This window comes from Musca vetustissima, unplaced genomic scaffold (assembly GCF_032173495.1).
Source record: "Musca vetustissima isolate MV318-11 ecotype Yass unplaced genomic scaffold, APGP_CSIRO_Mvet_v1 utg26893, whole genome shotgun sequence".
Lineage (NCBI taxonomy): Eukaryota > Metazoa > Arthropoda > Insecta > Diptera > Muscidae > Musca > Musca vetustissima.
In genome coordinates, this window is record NW_026887321.1 from 34,429 (window position 1) to 52,976 (window position 18,548).

The 18,548-nt window shown below is 38.2% G+C and overlaps 3 protein-coding genes across 3 annotated transcripts; 1 reads left to right on the plus strand and 2 right to left on the minus strand.

Moving 5' to 3' along the window:
- The first annotated feature begins 2,309 nt into the window (after nucleotides 1-2,309).
- LOC133334876 (uncharacterized) lies at nucleotides 2,310-7,127 on the plus strand. The gene has a single exon (XM_061543191.1). The coding sequence runs from the start codon at nucleotides 2,310-2,312 to the stop codon at nucleotides 7,125-7,127; it is 4,818 nt and encodes a 1,605-aa protein (XP_061399175.1).
- A 3,364-nt stretch (nucleotides 7,128-10,491) lies between these two features.
- On the minus strand, nucleotides 10,492-11,496 carry LOC133334877 (uncharacterized). The gene has a single exon (XM_061543192.1). The coding sequence runs from the start codon at nucleotides 11,494-11,496 to the stop codon at nucleotides 10,492-10,494; it is 1,005 nt and encodes a 334-aa protein (XP_061399176.1).
- A 4,148-nt stretch (nucleotides 11,497-15,644) lies between these two features.
- On the minus strand, nucleotides 15,645-16,790 carry LOC133334878 (uncharacterized transmembrane protein DDB_G0289901-like). The gene has a single exon (XM_061543193.1). It carries the CDS (start codon nucleotides 16,788-16,790, stop codon nucleotides 15,645-15,647), a length of 1,146 nt encoding a protein of 381 aa, XP_061399177.1.
- Nucleotides 16,791-18,548: the final 1,758 nt, after the last annotated feature.

Sequence of the window (18,548 nt, forward strand, 5' to 3'; positions counted from 1 at the left end):
TTTATCCTAGTTCATACAATAGCTATACACTCACAGAGAAACGTGTAAAAATTTGGAATCGATTGGGTTATTAGTTTTTGAGTTATCGTGCCCGCCATTCGCAAAAGAGAAAAACGCGTTTAAAGTTTGAGAAGCCCTTTAGCCGTCACTTGATGCTGACACAATAAATCGGCTATATCTTCAAGAGTTCTTGAGATTTTCACTTGAAATTTTGTAGAGACGTTCTTGAATTAGTGTAGAATCGAATTAAATCAAAAAAAATTTGACCCCTAGAATGGGGGGGGTCCCCTTAAAGCAAACTTGATACACGCCGTACGCTATATTTAAATCTGAACCCATTTCAACGACTTTGCATGAGAGTAATTTTTATTAACTTCAGTATATTATACATAATTGTGGGTCAATCGGACAAACTTTAAAAATTGAAAGATATATAGGGACTTTAGTACATCATTTACGTTACATCGGACGAAAATATATGTGGGAGCTATATCTAAATCTGAACCGATTTTCACGAAACTTAGCATACATCTTTACAGACTCAATTTAGTACGCTATGCCAATTTTAGGTAGGGAACTTTGTTACCATATAAGTACCAAATTACAGCGACTTTCGGTTGAAAAACGTATCCGAAAATAACGAAATTGGAGGGTACCCTTATATGGGGGCTACCGGAAATTGACCTATATTTATAATTTCTTGTGGTGAGATTTGCTACCCATTTAGAATTCAACGTATGTAATTACAGCCAACTCAGTCAAAAATACGCTAAAATACCGAAAATTGGAGAATATCCTTACATGGGGGCTACCAGAAAAAGTGGACTTATATTTATAATTTACCAAATATCAGCGAATTCAGTTGAAACACACACTCAAGAACCCCAAAATACCGTTAATGAGGGGTACACTTATATGAGAGCTATGACTAAACATGGACCGATATAGTCCATCTTCGAACATGACCTGCCTGAAGACAAAGGACTACTCTATGCAAAATTTTGGCGATCTATCTCAATTCGTTCAGAGGCTAGAGTGATTACAACATACAGACGGACATGGCTAAATCTTCATAGAAGTTTATGAAATAATTATTTCGGTGAGTTACAAACGGAAAAACAAAATTAATATACCCTCCATACTATGGTGGAGGGTTAAAAAAAACGTTCATAAATATTGTTTCTGCAAAAAACTACTCGTAGCCAATGAAGACGAAAACATGAATGGGAAGTGGTAGCTACCATATCAGGACCCATAAATGTATACGTACACGGTTGCGTTACAAACAAATTAATGAAAATTGTTTTTGCAAAATAGTCAGGCTGAATCCCAGGTTGTTGTTTTTATAAATACCAACTATTTATTATTGGGGAAAGTAAGGCAATGAGGTCGTATCGCTGGTAACGTAGGCACTTCGAATTGGTTTTTGTAAAGAAGCAATAAATAGCTTCTTGGGAGAATACCCCAACAAAAAACTAAAATTAAAATTTTAAAGGAAAGGGAAGGAAAAGCTAACATAACAGAACCCAAAGCTATACAACATACACATGTGGATTACTAAATTTTCATAAATATTGTTGTGCAAAAATCATATCCATCGTATAGTTAACGGAAGAACACACACTAGTAATAGTTAAAATTTGGATGGTATGAAATTTGGATAACAGAAACCATATGGGAGTTCTATATAATTTTTTCAGAGTTTAGTTTTTTTCCTCCACAATCATCAATCAAATGACATAACCTCTGGTATCTTTCCAATTTTCCGCACACTTATAACATTAGTAGATGCGTAGGCTATACATATATCTACTTTAATAAATACATGTATTCGAGAGATCGATAAGGAAATCATAGTGTAGCACCTAATATAGTCGGTTCAGCCCATTTCACCTCTTACTAACTACCGTTCTATTATCAAATGCCGTTCTATTATAAAATGTTTCGGCACGTGAAAGCATCAACGATCCACTTTTCATTCTACAAAATAGTTGATCAACTAGCTTTCTTAATTATATCCAGTGTCTGGATTAGAACAATTTATGTTTTGGCCAGTTATGCGAAACCTGTATGCGGCGAAGAAAACAAAACTAAATTGTATGAAATGCAAAAATATAATGCAAATTTGAAGTTGTTTTGTGGCAATTTTGAACCACAACTATGCGGTGACATATGTTCCAGCTTCATCATACAAGAATAAAAAAACTACCCAAGGGTATATATAAAAGTGAAATCATTTAACATTTTAGAATTATTCTCGTCATCGGTTAGTGTGAACGCTAGTTTGGGGGAAAATAATTTTTTGTGATATGCGGATTCTAGTCATTTTGTGCCTGGTGGCATGCGCTTATGCTGGAAAAGGTTACGTTTACGAGATAGCCAATGCTGCAGGAGGCAAGTTTGAAATTGTCAGCAGTGTAAGCAAAGCTGGCAGTGGAAAATCTAAAACATATAGTGCTTTTGGAACTGGTGGAAAATCTAAAACATATAGTGCTTTTGGAACTGGTGGAAAAGCTAAAACATATAGTGCTTTTGGAGCTGGAGCTAAAGATGTCAGTGGACCAGCTAGTCTGAAAAGTTCTTCTACTAAAACAGTTTCAATCTTTGAAACTACCAATTCAGTAGTGGATAATTCGGATGACAGTAGCAGTGCTGCAGATTCAATTGTGGTCAGTGACAATGTGATCAGTGATGACAGTGCCGGAAGTGAAAGTGTTGTTGTAAGCATGATTGCTGAAGCGGAAATGAATGGTGGTGATGATAGTGATGTCGTAAGCAGTGCCAGTATGACTGAAAGTGTAAGCATGGCCAGTGATAAGGAAGGTGATGCCGAGGTTTCCACATTGATAACTGGTTTCGGTGGCAGCTTATCCACCGATAGTGATGTTGTAAGCAGTGCCGTCAGTACTGGAAGTGATAGCTTGACGTCCGATTCGGAAGTCGAGGGAATCAAAATGGACTCTGATAATTCCATTGTTAGTGGTTCTTCAAATACCATCAATGATGAAGGCGTTTCCAGCTTGGTCTCCATTGTTACTGGAGCTGAAATGATCGGTAACACAGATAGTGATATTGTCGCCAGTGATAGCAGTATGGATGGTAATACTGAAGTTTCCAGCATTACTTCTGGTACGGAAATGACAGGTGATAGTGCTGTTGTAATCGGTGCAATTAAATCTGAACAGGATACTGATGTTTCAAACATGGATACAACATTAATGGGATCCGAAAATGAAGGCAGCTCAAGCGAAATCATTGTAAGCGAAGCAAGTAACACTGGTAATGATAATGGCGAATTAAGTTCCGGCAGTAAGACTGTTGAAACTTCGGAAAGCGGCAGTGGACTCTTAAGCTTGGTTACCGGTTCGATGGTATCTAAACCATCCGTTGAATCGCTGACATCTAATACTGACTCGTCCGTTGACTTGACATCCAGTAGTTCTAGTACAAAATTCAATGTGGGTGGATCCGGTACAGCCCCTCTCTTTTTCAATCCAATTCCAGCAAGTTCGGAATCCTCATTTAGCACATCAAGCTCCTCACCGGCTACAAGTGAAACTCAATTCAGTGTTACAAAAACCGAGCAGACCATAACCACCTCAAGCTCTGATTCAGCCCCTGCAACCGTTGGCCTTACCTTCGATGCAATTCCAGCCAGTTCGGAATCATCAGTCAGCACCTCAAGCTCCTCACCGGTTACAAGTGAAACCACAATCAGTGTTTCAAAGACTACCACTAGCTCTGATTCAGCCTCTGCAACCGTTGGTCTCGATGCAATTCCAGCCACCTCGGAATCATCATTCAGCACATCAAGCTCTTCACCGGTTACCAGCGAAACCACATTCAGTGTTTCAAAAACCGAGCCTTCTATAACCACCTCTAGCTCTGATTCATCTTTCAGTGTTTCGAGCTCCTCGCCAACAACAAGCGAATCTAGCTTCACAGCACCAGCCTCAACCTCAACAAGCTCATTCTCAACATTCAGTTCCTCCAGCTCAGCACCGGTCATCAAGGAATCAAGCTTTACTATTTCCAGCTCTTCTCCCCTATTGAGTGGTTCTGATACAGTTTCAGGCGCCATCACATCAAGCTCAGAGTCCTCATTCGACTCTTCTAGCTCATTGCCCGCCACCAAAGAAGCTAGTTCCACAGTCAGCAGCTCTTCTCCTGTATTGAGTGGTTCCAACACAGCTTCTTCTGTGATCACCTCAAGCTCAGATTCCTCATTCGGTACAACCAGTTCGTCACCTACTAGAATCAGTTTCTCTCTTTCTAGCTCTTTTAGTGGCTCCAACACAGCTCCAACCTTGACCACATCAAGCTCTGATTCTTCATTCAGTACCTCCAGTTCATCGCCTGCTACAAGTGGAAGTAGTTTCACTATTTCCAGCACCGAACCATTGGCCAGCTCAAGCTCTGAAACATCATTCAGCACTTCAGGTACCTTGCCTGCTACAAGTGGAAGCAGTTTCACTATTTCCAGCACCGAACCATTGGCCAGCTCAAGCTCTGAAACATCATTCAGCACTTCAGGTACCTTGCCTGCTACAAGTGGAAGCAGTTTCACTATTTCCAGCAATGAACCTTTAAGCACCTCAAGCTCCGAATCATCATTCAGTACCTCCAGTTCATCGCCAGCTACAAGTGGAAGCAGTTTCACTATTTCCAGCACCGAACCATTGACCAGCTCAAGCTCTGAAACATCATTCAGCACTTCAGGTACCTTGCCTGCTACAAGTGGAAGCAGTTTCACTATTTCCAGCAACGAACCTTCAACAACCTCAAGCTCCGAATCATCATTCAGCACTTCCAGTTCATCGCCTGCTACAAGTGGAAGTAGTTTCACTATTTCCAGCATCGAACCATTGACCAGCTCAAGTTCTGAAACATCATTCAGCACCTCAGGTACCTTGCCTGCTACAAGTGGAAGCAGTTTCACTATTTCCAGCAACGAACCTTTAACCACCTCAAGCTCCAAATCATCATTCAGCACCTTCAGTTCAGTGCCTGCTTCAAGTGAAGGTAGCATCACTGTTTCTGGTTCCAATACAGGCACCACCTTTGGCGGTCTCAATTCAGACTCTGATTTTGTCACATCTAGTTCAAACCCCGTCGTCAGTACCTCGAGCTCAGATACTAAATTTGAGGTATCCAGTTCATCGCCTGTTACCAGTGGCGCCAGTTTCACAGTTTCCAACTCGGCCCCTGCTTTCACTAGCTCCAATTTCGGTAGTACCAGCTTTGCCTCAGATTTGGTTTCTACACCAGTTTCAGCGCCTAGTGCCAGCACCTTAGGCTCAGATACTGCCAGCAGCTCTAGCTCAGATTCTTCAACATTCACTGTTTCAAGCTTATCCCCAGCTAACAGCGGTTCCAGTTTTACTGTTTCTAACTCTGCCCCATCTTTCACTGCATCAAATTCCGGAAGTACCAGCTTTGCCTCAGATTTGGTTGCTACACCAGCCTCAACACCTAGTGTCAGCACTTTAGGCTCAGATACTCAATTCAGTGTTACCAGCTCTTCTCCAGTTACAAGTGGTAGCAGTTTCACGATATCTGGTTCCGCTCCGTCGTTCAGTAGTTCCAATACAGGTAGCTTCACCAATGGCTTCCAATCCTCCTCAGATTCGACATACTCCACTACCAATGGAGCCCCTGCCAGTTCCTCGTTCACTATTTCCAGTAGTACACCTGCATTCGGTGGTTCCAGTGTTGCTTCCAGTTCTGGTCCCACTACTGTCAGTTCCAGCTTCGACTCTATTTCATTTGGATCGGGTCCAAGCTCTGGCTCAGATTCTAAATTCAGTGCCTCAAACTCACCAGTCTCTAACGTTGGATCTAGTTTTATTCTTCCCGCTTCTGGCAGCAGTTACAGTAATTCTAATTACGAATCTAAAATCAGTACATCCGGCTCTCCCCTGTCCAGTGTTGGATCCAGTTTCATTTCTTCTGTTTCAAGTGGTTCCAGCTCAGGAAATAATTACGATAGCAATAAGTTGACTTCTCAATTAATTGGATCCAGTACTGGTGCCGCTTTTGTTGCTGCCAGTCCATCCTTGGTTTCAACCGGCAGCGATTCAAAATTCACTGCTTCCAAGTCAACACCAACATTTGGTACATCCAGCTTCGCGGTATCTGGCTCAGCTCCTTCCTTCGGCAGCTTCAATTCAGGTTCATCTTTGGGTTCTTCCGGTTCTGGTTCTACATTCGGTACCAACTCCTACACAATTGGTTCCGGTTCATCAGGTTCCTCTTTGGGTGCTTCCGGTTCTGGTTCAACATTCGGTTCCAACTCCTACACAATTGGTTCCGGTTCATCAGGTTCCTCTTTGGGTGCTTCCAGTTCTGGTTCAACATTCGGTTCCAACTCCTACACAATTGGTTCCGGTTCATCAGGTTCCTCTTTGGGTGCTTCCGGTTCTGGTTCAACATTCGGTTCCAACTCCTACACAATTGGTTCCGGTTTAAGTTCCACTTCGAATTATGGTTCTAATTTTGCGGGTTCCAACACCGGTTCCAGTTACGGTGCCACCAATTCAGGCTCCAATTTCGCCTCCTCCAGCTACGATTCCTCTTATGGTTCTGTTGGTGCCATCTCCAATATTCCAAATGGTCGTGGTCAATTGGTGAAGGAGTTCTACACCTTCACCGCCGATGAAAACGATTTCTATCAACCATCTGCATCGGGTGAATTGCTCGATAATCTACAGCAAAACTTGCGTGTAGTTTTCATCAAGGCTCCCGAAAATACCGGTTTAGAAGATGCCATCCTTAAGGTAGCCAAACAAATGGCCGAACATAAGACGGCAATTTATGTCTTGACCAAAGAAAATGACCTTTCGGAATTGGCCAATAAAGTGAATTTATCAACGGAAAATCTCAATCACAAGCCCGATGTCCACTTTGTCAAGTATCGCACCAATGAAGATGCTATCAATGCTCAACGTGCAATTCAAGCTGAATACGATGCGGCTATTGATGGTAAATCTTTGTATTTCAATGGTGGTGTGGCCAAGGCTTTGAATTTTGCCTCCGTTTCTCCAGCAGCCAGCGTTCGTCATGAACAACATACTAGTGGAGCTGCTACAAAAACAACATATTTGCCAGCTTCGGTTCACCGTCAGTAATGGTGAAGCGTGATACGATCTTTTTCCTATTTCTTATTTATTAGTTGTTATTGTATTTCGAATAAAATTTATTAAAATGTTTAAATAGATTTTTTTGTTTGAATTTTAATATCGACACAGAAATGAATTCAAAATTTAAAATATTTTTTTAAGAAAAAAATTTTGAGGGCAATAGGAGAGAAATAGAGCAATAGGAGAGGATTTTTCTAGAGTACATTTTGTAGGATTAGCAGAGTAAAAGGCGTGGATGTTTTAAAAAAAGTTTTTGAAGGAATATTATTAGAACAATAGGCGTGGCTTTTAAACATATTTTGTGAAGGATTATCAGAGGCGTGGATTTTTTAAACATATTTTTTGAAGGATTATCAGAGGCGTGGATTTTTTAAGCATATTTTTTGAAGATTTGTCAGAGGCGTGGATTTTTTAAGCATATTTTTTGAAGATTTATCAGAGGCGTGGATTTTTTAAGCATATTTTTTGAAGATTTGTCAGAGGCTTGGATTTTTTAAAAATAATCTAGAGAATCATAGGCGTGGATTTTTTAAAAATAATCTAGGAGAATCATAGGCGTGGATTTTTTAAAAATAATCTAGGAGAATCATAGGCGTGGATTTTTTAAAAATAATCTAGGAGAATCATAGGCGTGGATTTTTTAAAAATAATCTAGGAGAATCATAGGCGTGGATTTTTTAAAAATAATTTTAGGGTGGATTTTTTAAAAATATCATAGGCGTGGATTTTTAAAAATATCTAGGAGAAATGGATTTTTTAAAAATAATCTAGGAGAATCATAGGCGTGGATTTTTTTATCTAGGAGAAAATATTTAATCTAGGAGAATCATAGGCGTGGATTTTTTAAAAATAATCTAGGAGAATCATAGGCGTGGATTTTTTATAAATATTTTTTTGAGGATTATCAGAGGCGTGGATTTTTTATAAATATTTTTTTGAGGATTATCAGAGGCGTGGATTTTTTATAAATATTTTTTGGAGGATTATCAGAGGCGTGGATTTTTTATAAATATTTTTTGGAGGATTATCAGAGGCGTGGATTTTTTATAAATATTTTTTGGAGGATTATCAGAGGCGTGGATTTTTTATAAATATTTTTTGGAGGATTATCAGAGGCGTGGATTTTTTATAAATATTTTTTGGAGGATTATCAGAGGCGTGGATTTTTTATAAATATTTTTTGGAGGATTATCAGAGGCGTGGATTTTTTATAAATATTTTTTGAAGGATTATCAGAGGCGTGGATTTTTTAAAAATAATCTAGGAGAATCATAGACGTGGATTTTTTAAAAATAATCTAGGAGAATCATAGACGTAGATTTTTTTAAGCATATTTTTTGAAGATTTATCAGAGGCGTGGATTTTTTAAAAATAGACTAGGAGAATCACAGGCTGGGATTTTTTATAAATATTTTTTGGAAGATTATCAGAGGCGTGGATTTTTTAAAAAAAGTTTTTGAGGATTATCAGAGGCGTGGATTCTATTAAAAATTATTTTTTGGAGGATGGACTTTTTAACCATATATTTTGAAGGATTATTAGAGTCGTGGACTTTTTAACCATATATTTTGAAGGACTATCAGAAGGGTGGATTTTTAAGAATATTTATGAAGGGTTATCAAAAGCCTGGATTTTTAAGAATATTTATGAAGGGTTATCAAAAGCCTGGATTTTATAAGCATATTTTTTGAAGGATTATCAGAGACGTGGATTTGAAGGATTATCAGAGGTGTGAGTTTTTTAAAACTACTATTATTGGAGGACTATCAGAGGTGTGGGTTTTTTAAGAATATATTTTTTCAAGGATTATCAGAGCCAAAGGCGTGCATTTTTTAAGTTTTTTTGAAAAGATTATCACATCCAAAGACGTGGAATTTTTAAAAATATTTGTTTAAGGATTATAAGAGCCAAAGGCGTGGATTTTTATACCCTTCACCACACTGTGGTACAGGGTATTATGTGTTTGTGTATATGTTTGTAACAGGCAAAAGTAATCGAGATAGACCCATGGTTCCTTTTGAGAATATGCATAGAATCACTTTCTTAGTCGATTTAAGCATGTCCGTATGTCCTTCCATGCATTTTTGTGAACAAAGTACAGGTCGCATTTATGATCCGATTTGGATGAAATTTTGCACAAGTCAATTATTTGACCCTATTGAAATTGGAGAAAATCGGTTCAGATTTAGATATAGCTCCCATATATAGTTTCGTTCGGTTTGGATAGATATATGTCAAGTTTTATTGCAATCGGTTCAGATTTACATATAGCTCCCATACATAGTCCGATTTCAAGTAAATGGAGTACCATACTGCCATTATTGGTCCGATTTAGACAAAGTTGTGCACAGAGTTCTGAATTAGTTCCAGATTTACGTATGCGAAATTTTGTTGAAATGTAAATGGTGCACCAAACTCCCAATATTGGCCCGATTGAGACAAAATTTTGCACAGAATACTGAAGTAGTTCTGGATAGATATATGCCAAGTTTTCTTGAAATCGGTTCAGATTTAGATATAGCTCACATATATAGTTTGGTCCGATTTTATGTAAATGGTGCACCAAACTCCCAACATTTGTCTGATTGGGATAACATTTTGCACAGAGTACTAAATTAGGTCTAGATAATTATATGCCTAATTTTGTTGAAATCGATTCAGATTTATATATAGCTCTCATATATAGTTTCCTCCGATTTTATGTAAATTGTGCACCTGGCAATATTTGTCCAATTGAGACAGAATTTTGCACAGCGCACTGAATTAGGTTCAGATTAATGTGTGCGAAGTTTTATAGAAAACGAGTCAGATTATGATATAGCTCCCGTATCTAGTATTGCCCGATTTAATGTAGATGGAGTACAAACAGTCAACGTTTTCCGATTAAGACAATGTTTTGCATACCGTATTGAAGTTGCTACAGGTTGACATCCGTGAAGTTTTGTTGAAATATGATCAGATTTAAATATAGCTCCTACATACATTTTCGTCCCATTTTGTCCCCAAATTGGTAAAGGGTATCATATTGTCGGCCCCGTCCGACTTCTGAACTTTCCTTACTGGTTTAAGTTCATTTTTTGGCGTGGATTAAACAAAAATAATATTTTTTAAGGATTATCAGAGCAATAAGTGTGTATTTTTTAAGAATATGTTTCAGGTTGAAATGTTGTCAGGATTATAAATAAGCTGGAAAAGTTCACAGAGACCTATATAAAGTATAAGCCCGAATTTTGGTATTTTCTTAATCATAGTTTCCTTATCCAATCAAAGTATTTTTTTATTTTTAATTAATTTCTTTATTTCGCTTAGTATTAAAACATAACAACAACAATAAGAAAAGCTCAGGTCACAATTACAAACGGAATAGACGTAAAACTGAAGCTGGTAGATATGTTGAACCAACATTGCCCATAGTAACGATCATCGATTCTTGACTGCCCTGAGCCACAGCTGTTACAGTTTCACCTAGAGGCGCTTGCGAAGCAAAGTTCAATGAAGGAGCTACACCACCATCAAAATATTGAGCTGGGCCACCCAATGCTTCATATTCGGCTTGAATGGCGTGTTGTGCATTGGCAGCATCTTCAGCGGTACGATATTTCACAAAATGAACTTCAGGTTTATGATTGGCATTATCATTGGCGGTATTCAATTTATTGTTCAATTCGGCGAGATCAGCGTGTTTGGTAAGGACATAAATATCGGTTTTTTGTTCCGAAGCTTGTTTAGCCAAGCTAACGATGGCATTTTCCAGGCCATTATTTTCGGGACCCTTAATGAAAATAACTCGAACTCCTTGTTTGATGGAATTTTCAAATTGATTGCTGGCAGCGGGTTGGGCAAAATCTTCTTCATCGGCAGTAAAAGTGTAGAATTCCTTTTCAATGCCGCCAGCGCTAACCAAAGGGGATGTATTTGAAGCTGATTCATAATTGCCTTGAGGTGCAGTGTAATCTGAGGAATCAGTTACGGAGTTAACGGAGGTTGGGCTAGAGTTTCCAGCTACAAAAGATGTATCTGTGTTTCCAGCATCAAAAGCAGCAGTATTTCCGAAACTCACTGCAGCATTGGAAGAACCAAATCCTGCACCAGACTGGAAATTCGAACCTTGTCCACCCACCGAGTATGAGGATTCAATGTTTGAGGCAGCTCCACCTGGTGGAATATAACTACGTTCCACATTAGAAGCAGCTCCCACACCAGCTTCACCTGGAGGAATATAACTACGTTCCGCATTAGAAGTAGCTCCAACACCACCTGGTGGTATATAACTACGTCCTACTGGATGATAATCGGGGCCCAAATGATCAGCACAAGCCATGGCCATAAGGCATGTTAGAACAATAAAGGCACGCATCCTTTCTTTACCGTGAGTTCTAGTATCGTCTTCCAAAGTTCTAGCGAAACTTGAATGATTCCATATTGACATCGATTTTACTTTTATATATTCGAATAAAAAAACATCACCGAACATCGAAATGACTTATTACCAGTTTGACTAATGACCCAATAAAATATTCATTATTCATTAATGGGGTTTCCTAGCGAAAAAAGTGATTGTTGTGACATTGTGTTTAGCCTCTTCAGCAAATTTTGAAATTTATTGCCTAATTCAGCAGTCAAATCTTCCTGCATCGACGCGTGGGAAAATATCGTTTAATTCGATACTAACGGAAATACATAGTCTATTAATATTTATTTAATTTGAATGAGTGAATTGAAGAAACTTATTTAATAAAGGCATGCATATTTTAAAACATTTTGGGTTGAATGCACAGAAGCTATTTTTGACAATTTTCCGTGTTCGGATTATTGAATTCGCTAATATATAGATAAACCAGTGAGCGGAGCAGTATAGTCGGACGGGGCCGACCATGCGATACCCTACACAACTACCACGAACTCTAACTTTCTGACGATGTTTATTCCGAGTCTGAGTAATATTTCGTGATATTTGCCCCCTCTTGTCCGATTAGAGGTTAACAACATACTTTTTTGAATATTCAGTACAGTCCTTCTAATTACTTGTCCAGATTACCTTCACGGTGGGTTGTGTTGTGATTTTCGGATTATACTCTACTCGAAAACACACAAAAAATTATGTTTTCGGTCCATTTCATCCCAAAATTTTAATCTGATAATCACCGAAAATTGTAGGCGTTGTTCTTGAACATAACTGGAACTTCATGAACAATTTCAAAGCAATCAGCGCGATATTTCTCCTTCTAATGTGGTAATGGGTTACTAAATAATATCTGAATACATAAGCACCTGTAAATATTTGACTGTAACTCCCACATCTGAGTAGATACATCACTATATTTGGTATCAATTTAAAGGCCAACCACTCCTCTTGGATATGCTATCAACTCCTGGGGTTTACATCCTCCAGGGGCAAATATATATGCCATAGAATACAAATTTTCTCATTTTTCACACAAAAGTCAGGGTCCATTTGACCCGCTAAATATTGACCAATCTTTATCAAAACATGCATGCTTATTCTCTGGCCCGATCCCCTAAAATTCGCGGTGTTTGGGCCATAATTGCGGCCTCTGGAGCGACCAGAAAAACCGACAAAAATTTAGTGTTTGGTCCATTTCATCCCCTAAATATTAACCGATCTTTTCCAAAAACAATAGGGGTCTTCATTGGCCAGAACCCATCCTACATGCAAAATTTCGTGAAGATTGGTCCATAACTGCGGCCTGTATCGTGTTTACAAATTATAATGGACAGACGGACGGACGGACGGACGGACACACATGTCTAGATCGACTCAGCTAGTCGAGATATGACGATCGGTATACTTAAAGGTGGGTCTATGACCAATATTTCGCGGCGTTACAAACATTTGGGGCTGCACAAAGCTATAATACCCTGACAACATAGTTGTGTAGGGTATAATAAACTGTTGTTATTTATTGTATATTGTGTTTTTGGATAGACGGTATAAAGTGGAAGAATATTTAAAATCATTAGAATTTATCATTCAATTTGTTTGTTATCTTTGTTCTCACGCTAGAGATTCCAACCCACTGTCCACGAAATCGAAATGCTATAAACGAATTTTCCAGAGCCTGCAAAATTAAAGTTTGTTCTCTCTTTGTTAGTTTTGCAAGAGATGTGCTCTCTTACTGCGAAAACTACAGAAATGGTAATTAAATTTAAGAGAGTGACAACAAACATGCCAGAGCATGCGAGGGCTTCTATATATATATATATATACCAATAATGAAAATCCGAATATTTTTCTCACCGAATGAGACATCTCCAAATGCATTTTAAATGCTTCATCAGCATTTTCTGGCAGTGACAATCGTTGACCTCATATTTTGTTTTCAGGTGCTGGAATAAAAAAAGTCATAGGGTTGCGAATCAGGGCTGTACGATAGACAAGTTTTGCAGGGTATTATTTTTTTTTTCGTTTGTAACTCATAAAAATGATCAGCGTAAACGACATACCGATTTAAATTTGTCCGTCTGTCTATTGTAATCACTCTAGCCTCCAAACAAATCGTGTTGTCGTTTGTCCGCAGGCAGTCCAAGTTCGAAAATGGTCTATGTAGGTTTAGGCATAGCTCCCATGGGGTAGCACCTTTATGGGGTAGCACCTTTATGGGGTAGCACCTTTATGGGGTAGCACCTTTATATCTACCACATTACAGCTAATTAGGTTGAAAACTTACCCATTTTAGTATGATGATTTTCCACACAGTGAAACCATAATATACCATATAACAGGTGGAACCAGTAAGGAAAGTAGTATATGATACCCTTCACCAATTTGGATATATTGTAAATATGTATCCTTAAAATTGCATTTCAATGTTCCCTCGAAGGAACATACTCATGCATTTTGCAACCTATGATACGTTGTGCAAAATTTCGTGTTAATCGGACAAACATTAGGAGTTTTGTGAACCATTTATGTAAAATCGGACGAATATATATGGGAAAGCTATATCGAAATCTGAACCAATTTTTTCGAAACTTGCCACACATCATTCTAGGCTTTATTCGGTTCGCTATTTCAAACTTCGCGCAAATCGAAGGTAATATAGGAACTTTGGTGCACCATTGTCCCTATATTACCTTCTGCCTAAGTTGTTGTAGTTGGGGTTCTCTGTAGCCTTAAGCAATTGAATAAAGGCCGTTAAATCAAAAAAAAAGTCTTTGTTTGGTGCGCTTTGTTATCCGATGGTGTAGTTGGACCTTACTTCTTTGAAAACGACGATGCAACTAATGTCACTGTCAATTTGGAACGTTAATGTCATATGATAACCGACTTTTTATACCCTTCACCACACTGCGATACAGTGTATTATGTATTTGTGCATATCTTTGTAAGAGGCAAAAGGAAACGGGATAGATCTTTGGCTCCTTTTGCTAATATGGATAGCATCAGGTTCTCGATTTATGGATGACCGTCTGTCCGTCCATGTATTCTTGTGAATAAAGTACAGGTCGCATTTATGATCCGAATTGGATGATATATGACAAAGGTCACTTATTTGGCCCTAGCACGTACATATTGGTGAAAATCGATTGAGATTTACATATAACTACATTATATATTTTCGTCCGATTTTAAGTGAATGGTGCACCAAAGACCCGAATAGTGTATGCCAAGTTTGCTTTAAATCGATTTACATATTTTGTTCCATTGTACACTGACGACTAAAAATCTTCAAATGAAATGACATTTAGCGTATTTCAGTTCGTCAAAGATCATATCTCTGGCCCTTCAGTAATGAGACGTCTGTTAAGACGTCCCCACAGACTTTACTACTTTTCGTTACTTGTTTTAGTATGAAAAATAGACCAAAACAGCCACTATATAATGCTTTTTGAATTCTAATTAGATATATTGTTGAAATGCGCTAAAACTCTCCGAAATACCGAAATTTGAAAGCTTCATTTGGGTAGGATGATTTGTTATTCTACCCAAATGAAGCTTTCAAATTTCGGTATTTCGGGGAGTTTTAGCGCCTTTCGACAATACATCTGTAATTTTTATATCGTCTATAATTTGATATTTTGAGTGTTAAATATTTTAAGTGACTCTATGTACTAACTTTGCATATATTCAACCTCTCAACCTCTCATATTTAAATCCATAGTACGAATTAGATTTATTTGAACCCTTGACCCAATGTACAACCAATTTAATTGGTTGTGCATTGGCCTCCTACCCACTGAGAGTACAAGTTTCTTCTGAATGACAATCTGGGTTCACGTTTTTTAGACATATAGGTCCTCTTTAGGGATTTTCGACTGTAAATTTGGCATTTGAAGTATTCATAGGATAAATCCCCTTGTGCTATATATATCTTACATCATGCGATGAATAGAATAAAAGAAATTTATTAAATTGTAAAAAAATCGTATATCTTTTATTTAACTTTCAATATAATTCCACAAATTCAATTCAATTTTAGGAAACAACAAAAAAATGTATAGTTTTCATCTCTACCCCTTATTGACCCAAAAACACTCAATCACTTAAGCACGGTAACGGCGGATAATAGAGGCAGGCAAATAGGTAGAACTAGTAGCAGCTTGGAATGATCCACCTTGTTGAACCCCAGTGGCAGCTTGGAAAGATCCAACTTGTTGACCAACTGTACCAGTTTGGAATGAACCACTTTGTTGTCCATCAGTTGCGACTTGGAAGGATCCACCTTGTTGAACACCAGTGGCGGCTTGGAATGATCCAACTTGTTGACCAACTGTACCACTTTGGAATGAACCACTTTGTTGTCCAGCAGTAGCAGCAGGAGCTGCAGATGCAAAGTTCAGTGATGGAGCAACACCACCATTGAAGTGTTCCGATTTACCACCCAAGGCATCATATTGAGCTTGAATGGCTTTTTGGGCATTGGCAGCATCTTCAGGAGTACGGTATTTGACGAAGTGAACTTCGGGTTTGTGGTTAACATCACCACTGGCGGTGTTCAATTTCTCAGCCAAAGCGGAGAGGTCAGCTTGTTTGTTGAGCACATAGATGGCGGTTTTTTGTTCAGCAGCAGATTTGGCCAAACCCAAGACAGCATCTTCAAGACCAGTGTTTTCGGGACCCTTGATGAAGATAACACGGAGACCTTGTTTAGCAATGGCGTTGATTTGGTTGGAGCCAGCGGGTTCACTGAAATCTTCTTCGTTAGCGGTGAAGGTGTAGAATTCTTTTTCCAATTCAGCTTGGGCTGGGGCAAAGTTGGAAGCACCACCGGTGGTACCCACAGAGGTGGCAGTAAAAGCTGGAGCAGAGGAAGAAGATGTGAATGAAGCACCAGTTTGGCCAGAAACAATGTTGGCTGTGCCACCAATGCTACCTTCAGAGGTAGCAGTAAAAGCTGGAGCAGAGTATGAAGATGTTGTGGCAGCCAATGAAGGACCAGAACTAGATACACCATATGATGAAATAGTTCCTATAGCAGGAGCAGCGTTGGATGAGACACCGAAACTACTTCCACCACTAATTCCACTTGCAATATTACCACCAGCATTCACAGCTTCGAAGGATGCTGAGTTGCTGCCAACAGCGCTGGAACTCAATGATGCACTGGTCCCATCAGAACCTCCGCCAACTTGATAGTTATATTGGGCACAAGCTGTGGCCACCAAACACAAGACGATGAATGCACGCATATTGAAAACTGATTAGACTGCTTTCCCTGATACTCCTGAAGAGATGTTGAAAAGTGGAATGATTTGAAATTGCATAGCAGGCGGTTTTTATACAATAGCGAATTTTCCAAATTATTCGATAATAAGAAATAAATTATAATTTTACCGGTATAAATCATTAACAAAATAAAACGGGTGCCCATGCAATTCTATTTTCACACAGATGTGATATTAATTAAGTGCCTAAAGCTTGCTTAACGCTTGACAATAACTTGTTTATTTTTTCAATGAAAAACAATATTCACTTTCTAAATCGAGACCAGAAAAAATGTTATCAAAAATTAAGAAAGAACAGTTAATAAATACGGCAGATGCAACCGATATCAATTAATTCATGTTTATTAAATATTTATTAGGTTTCCGCATCTGTTTGACGTAATTAATTGAACTCGTGTCGAACTTCTAATAAGAAACGTGCTGCGTAGTACTGAAGTTGGAGCTGCATTTAAAGGTAATTTTTTAAACATAGCTATTTTTGGATACTGATAAAAATATATAACTAGTGAAAGGAGTTCTACATATCTTAATTTGATGTACACAGATTCAAAAGAAATTTTATATAAAGCCATGGTCACAGAAGTGGCATAGCTCATTAAAAGTTTTGAACTCCGTTCTGGCAAGAATAGAGGATTCTATAAGAATATTAAAAAAATACGGTATATCCTTTACCCAAAGTTGCCTACAATTAAAATGGGAGCGAAGCTATTATAGAAAATGAAAAACATTGGTAATTTTGTAAGTTTTTTTCAAATATTTTCCTCTTATTTATTACAATTTAGATGATTTAACAATGTAGACCTGAGCCAACAGGAAACGTTGTTCCCCAGAACATTGATATCATGCGTGTACGGACAATGTAAGTTAATGATACTTGGGATACTTCTTCGACCAGAATACATTCAATAAACTGACGGCAAAAATGGTTTGGGTTTCATTGGATTCTGTACAACTTGACAATAGCTCCGTTGTTTCTAGGTTCAAAGAAATGTTGAAAAAATTCGATTGGGGTTTTTTCAATAGAAGTGTTAATATCTATTTTTTGAGCCTGATCCAAAACAGCAATTAATTAAAGACGAGCCATATCCAACGAAAGTTGTTCGTTGGAAAAATAACTTTAAACATATTGACCTGATTCTTCCGCCGAACGATCATACGGCGACTGTTCCGCTATGACATTTTTATGCCTAAGGTCTTTGGAGAAATTAAAAAATCGAACTATAGAAAAAAAATCAACTGTGAGGAATGTGGTTGTCGGAGCATATTTTATGCAATGGTTTTAGTTAGAGGGCAAAGTTATGTACAGAAAGAGTGAACAATATTGATAAAATCGTGCAGGAATTACCAATTGAGGAACGATATAGCTCAATTTCGAACCAAATATTTTAGTTTTGTATCAAAATACCTTCCTTCACGCTAAATTAAAAAAAAACAGTGAGCGGAGCAGTATAGTCGGACGGGGCCGACCATATGATACCCTATACAACTTCCATGAAAATCTAACTTTCTGTGGTTCTATATTCTGAGATTGGGCAATATTTCGCGACATTTGCACACTTTTGACTGGCTAGAGATCAGCAAATGTTACTAATAATCAGTACAGCCCCTCTAATTACTTCACCGTGGGTTGTGTTGTGATGTTCGGCTTTCGACTAGAAAAGTACAAATAATTAAGTTTTCTGCCCACTTCATCCGAAAAATTATTATCTGATCATCACCTAA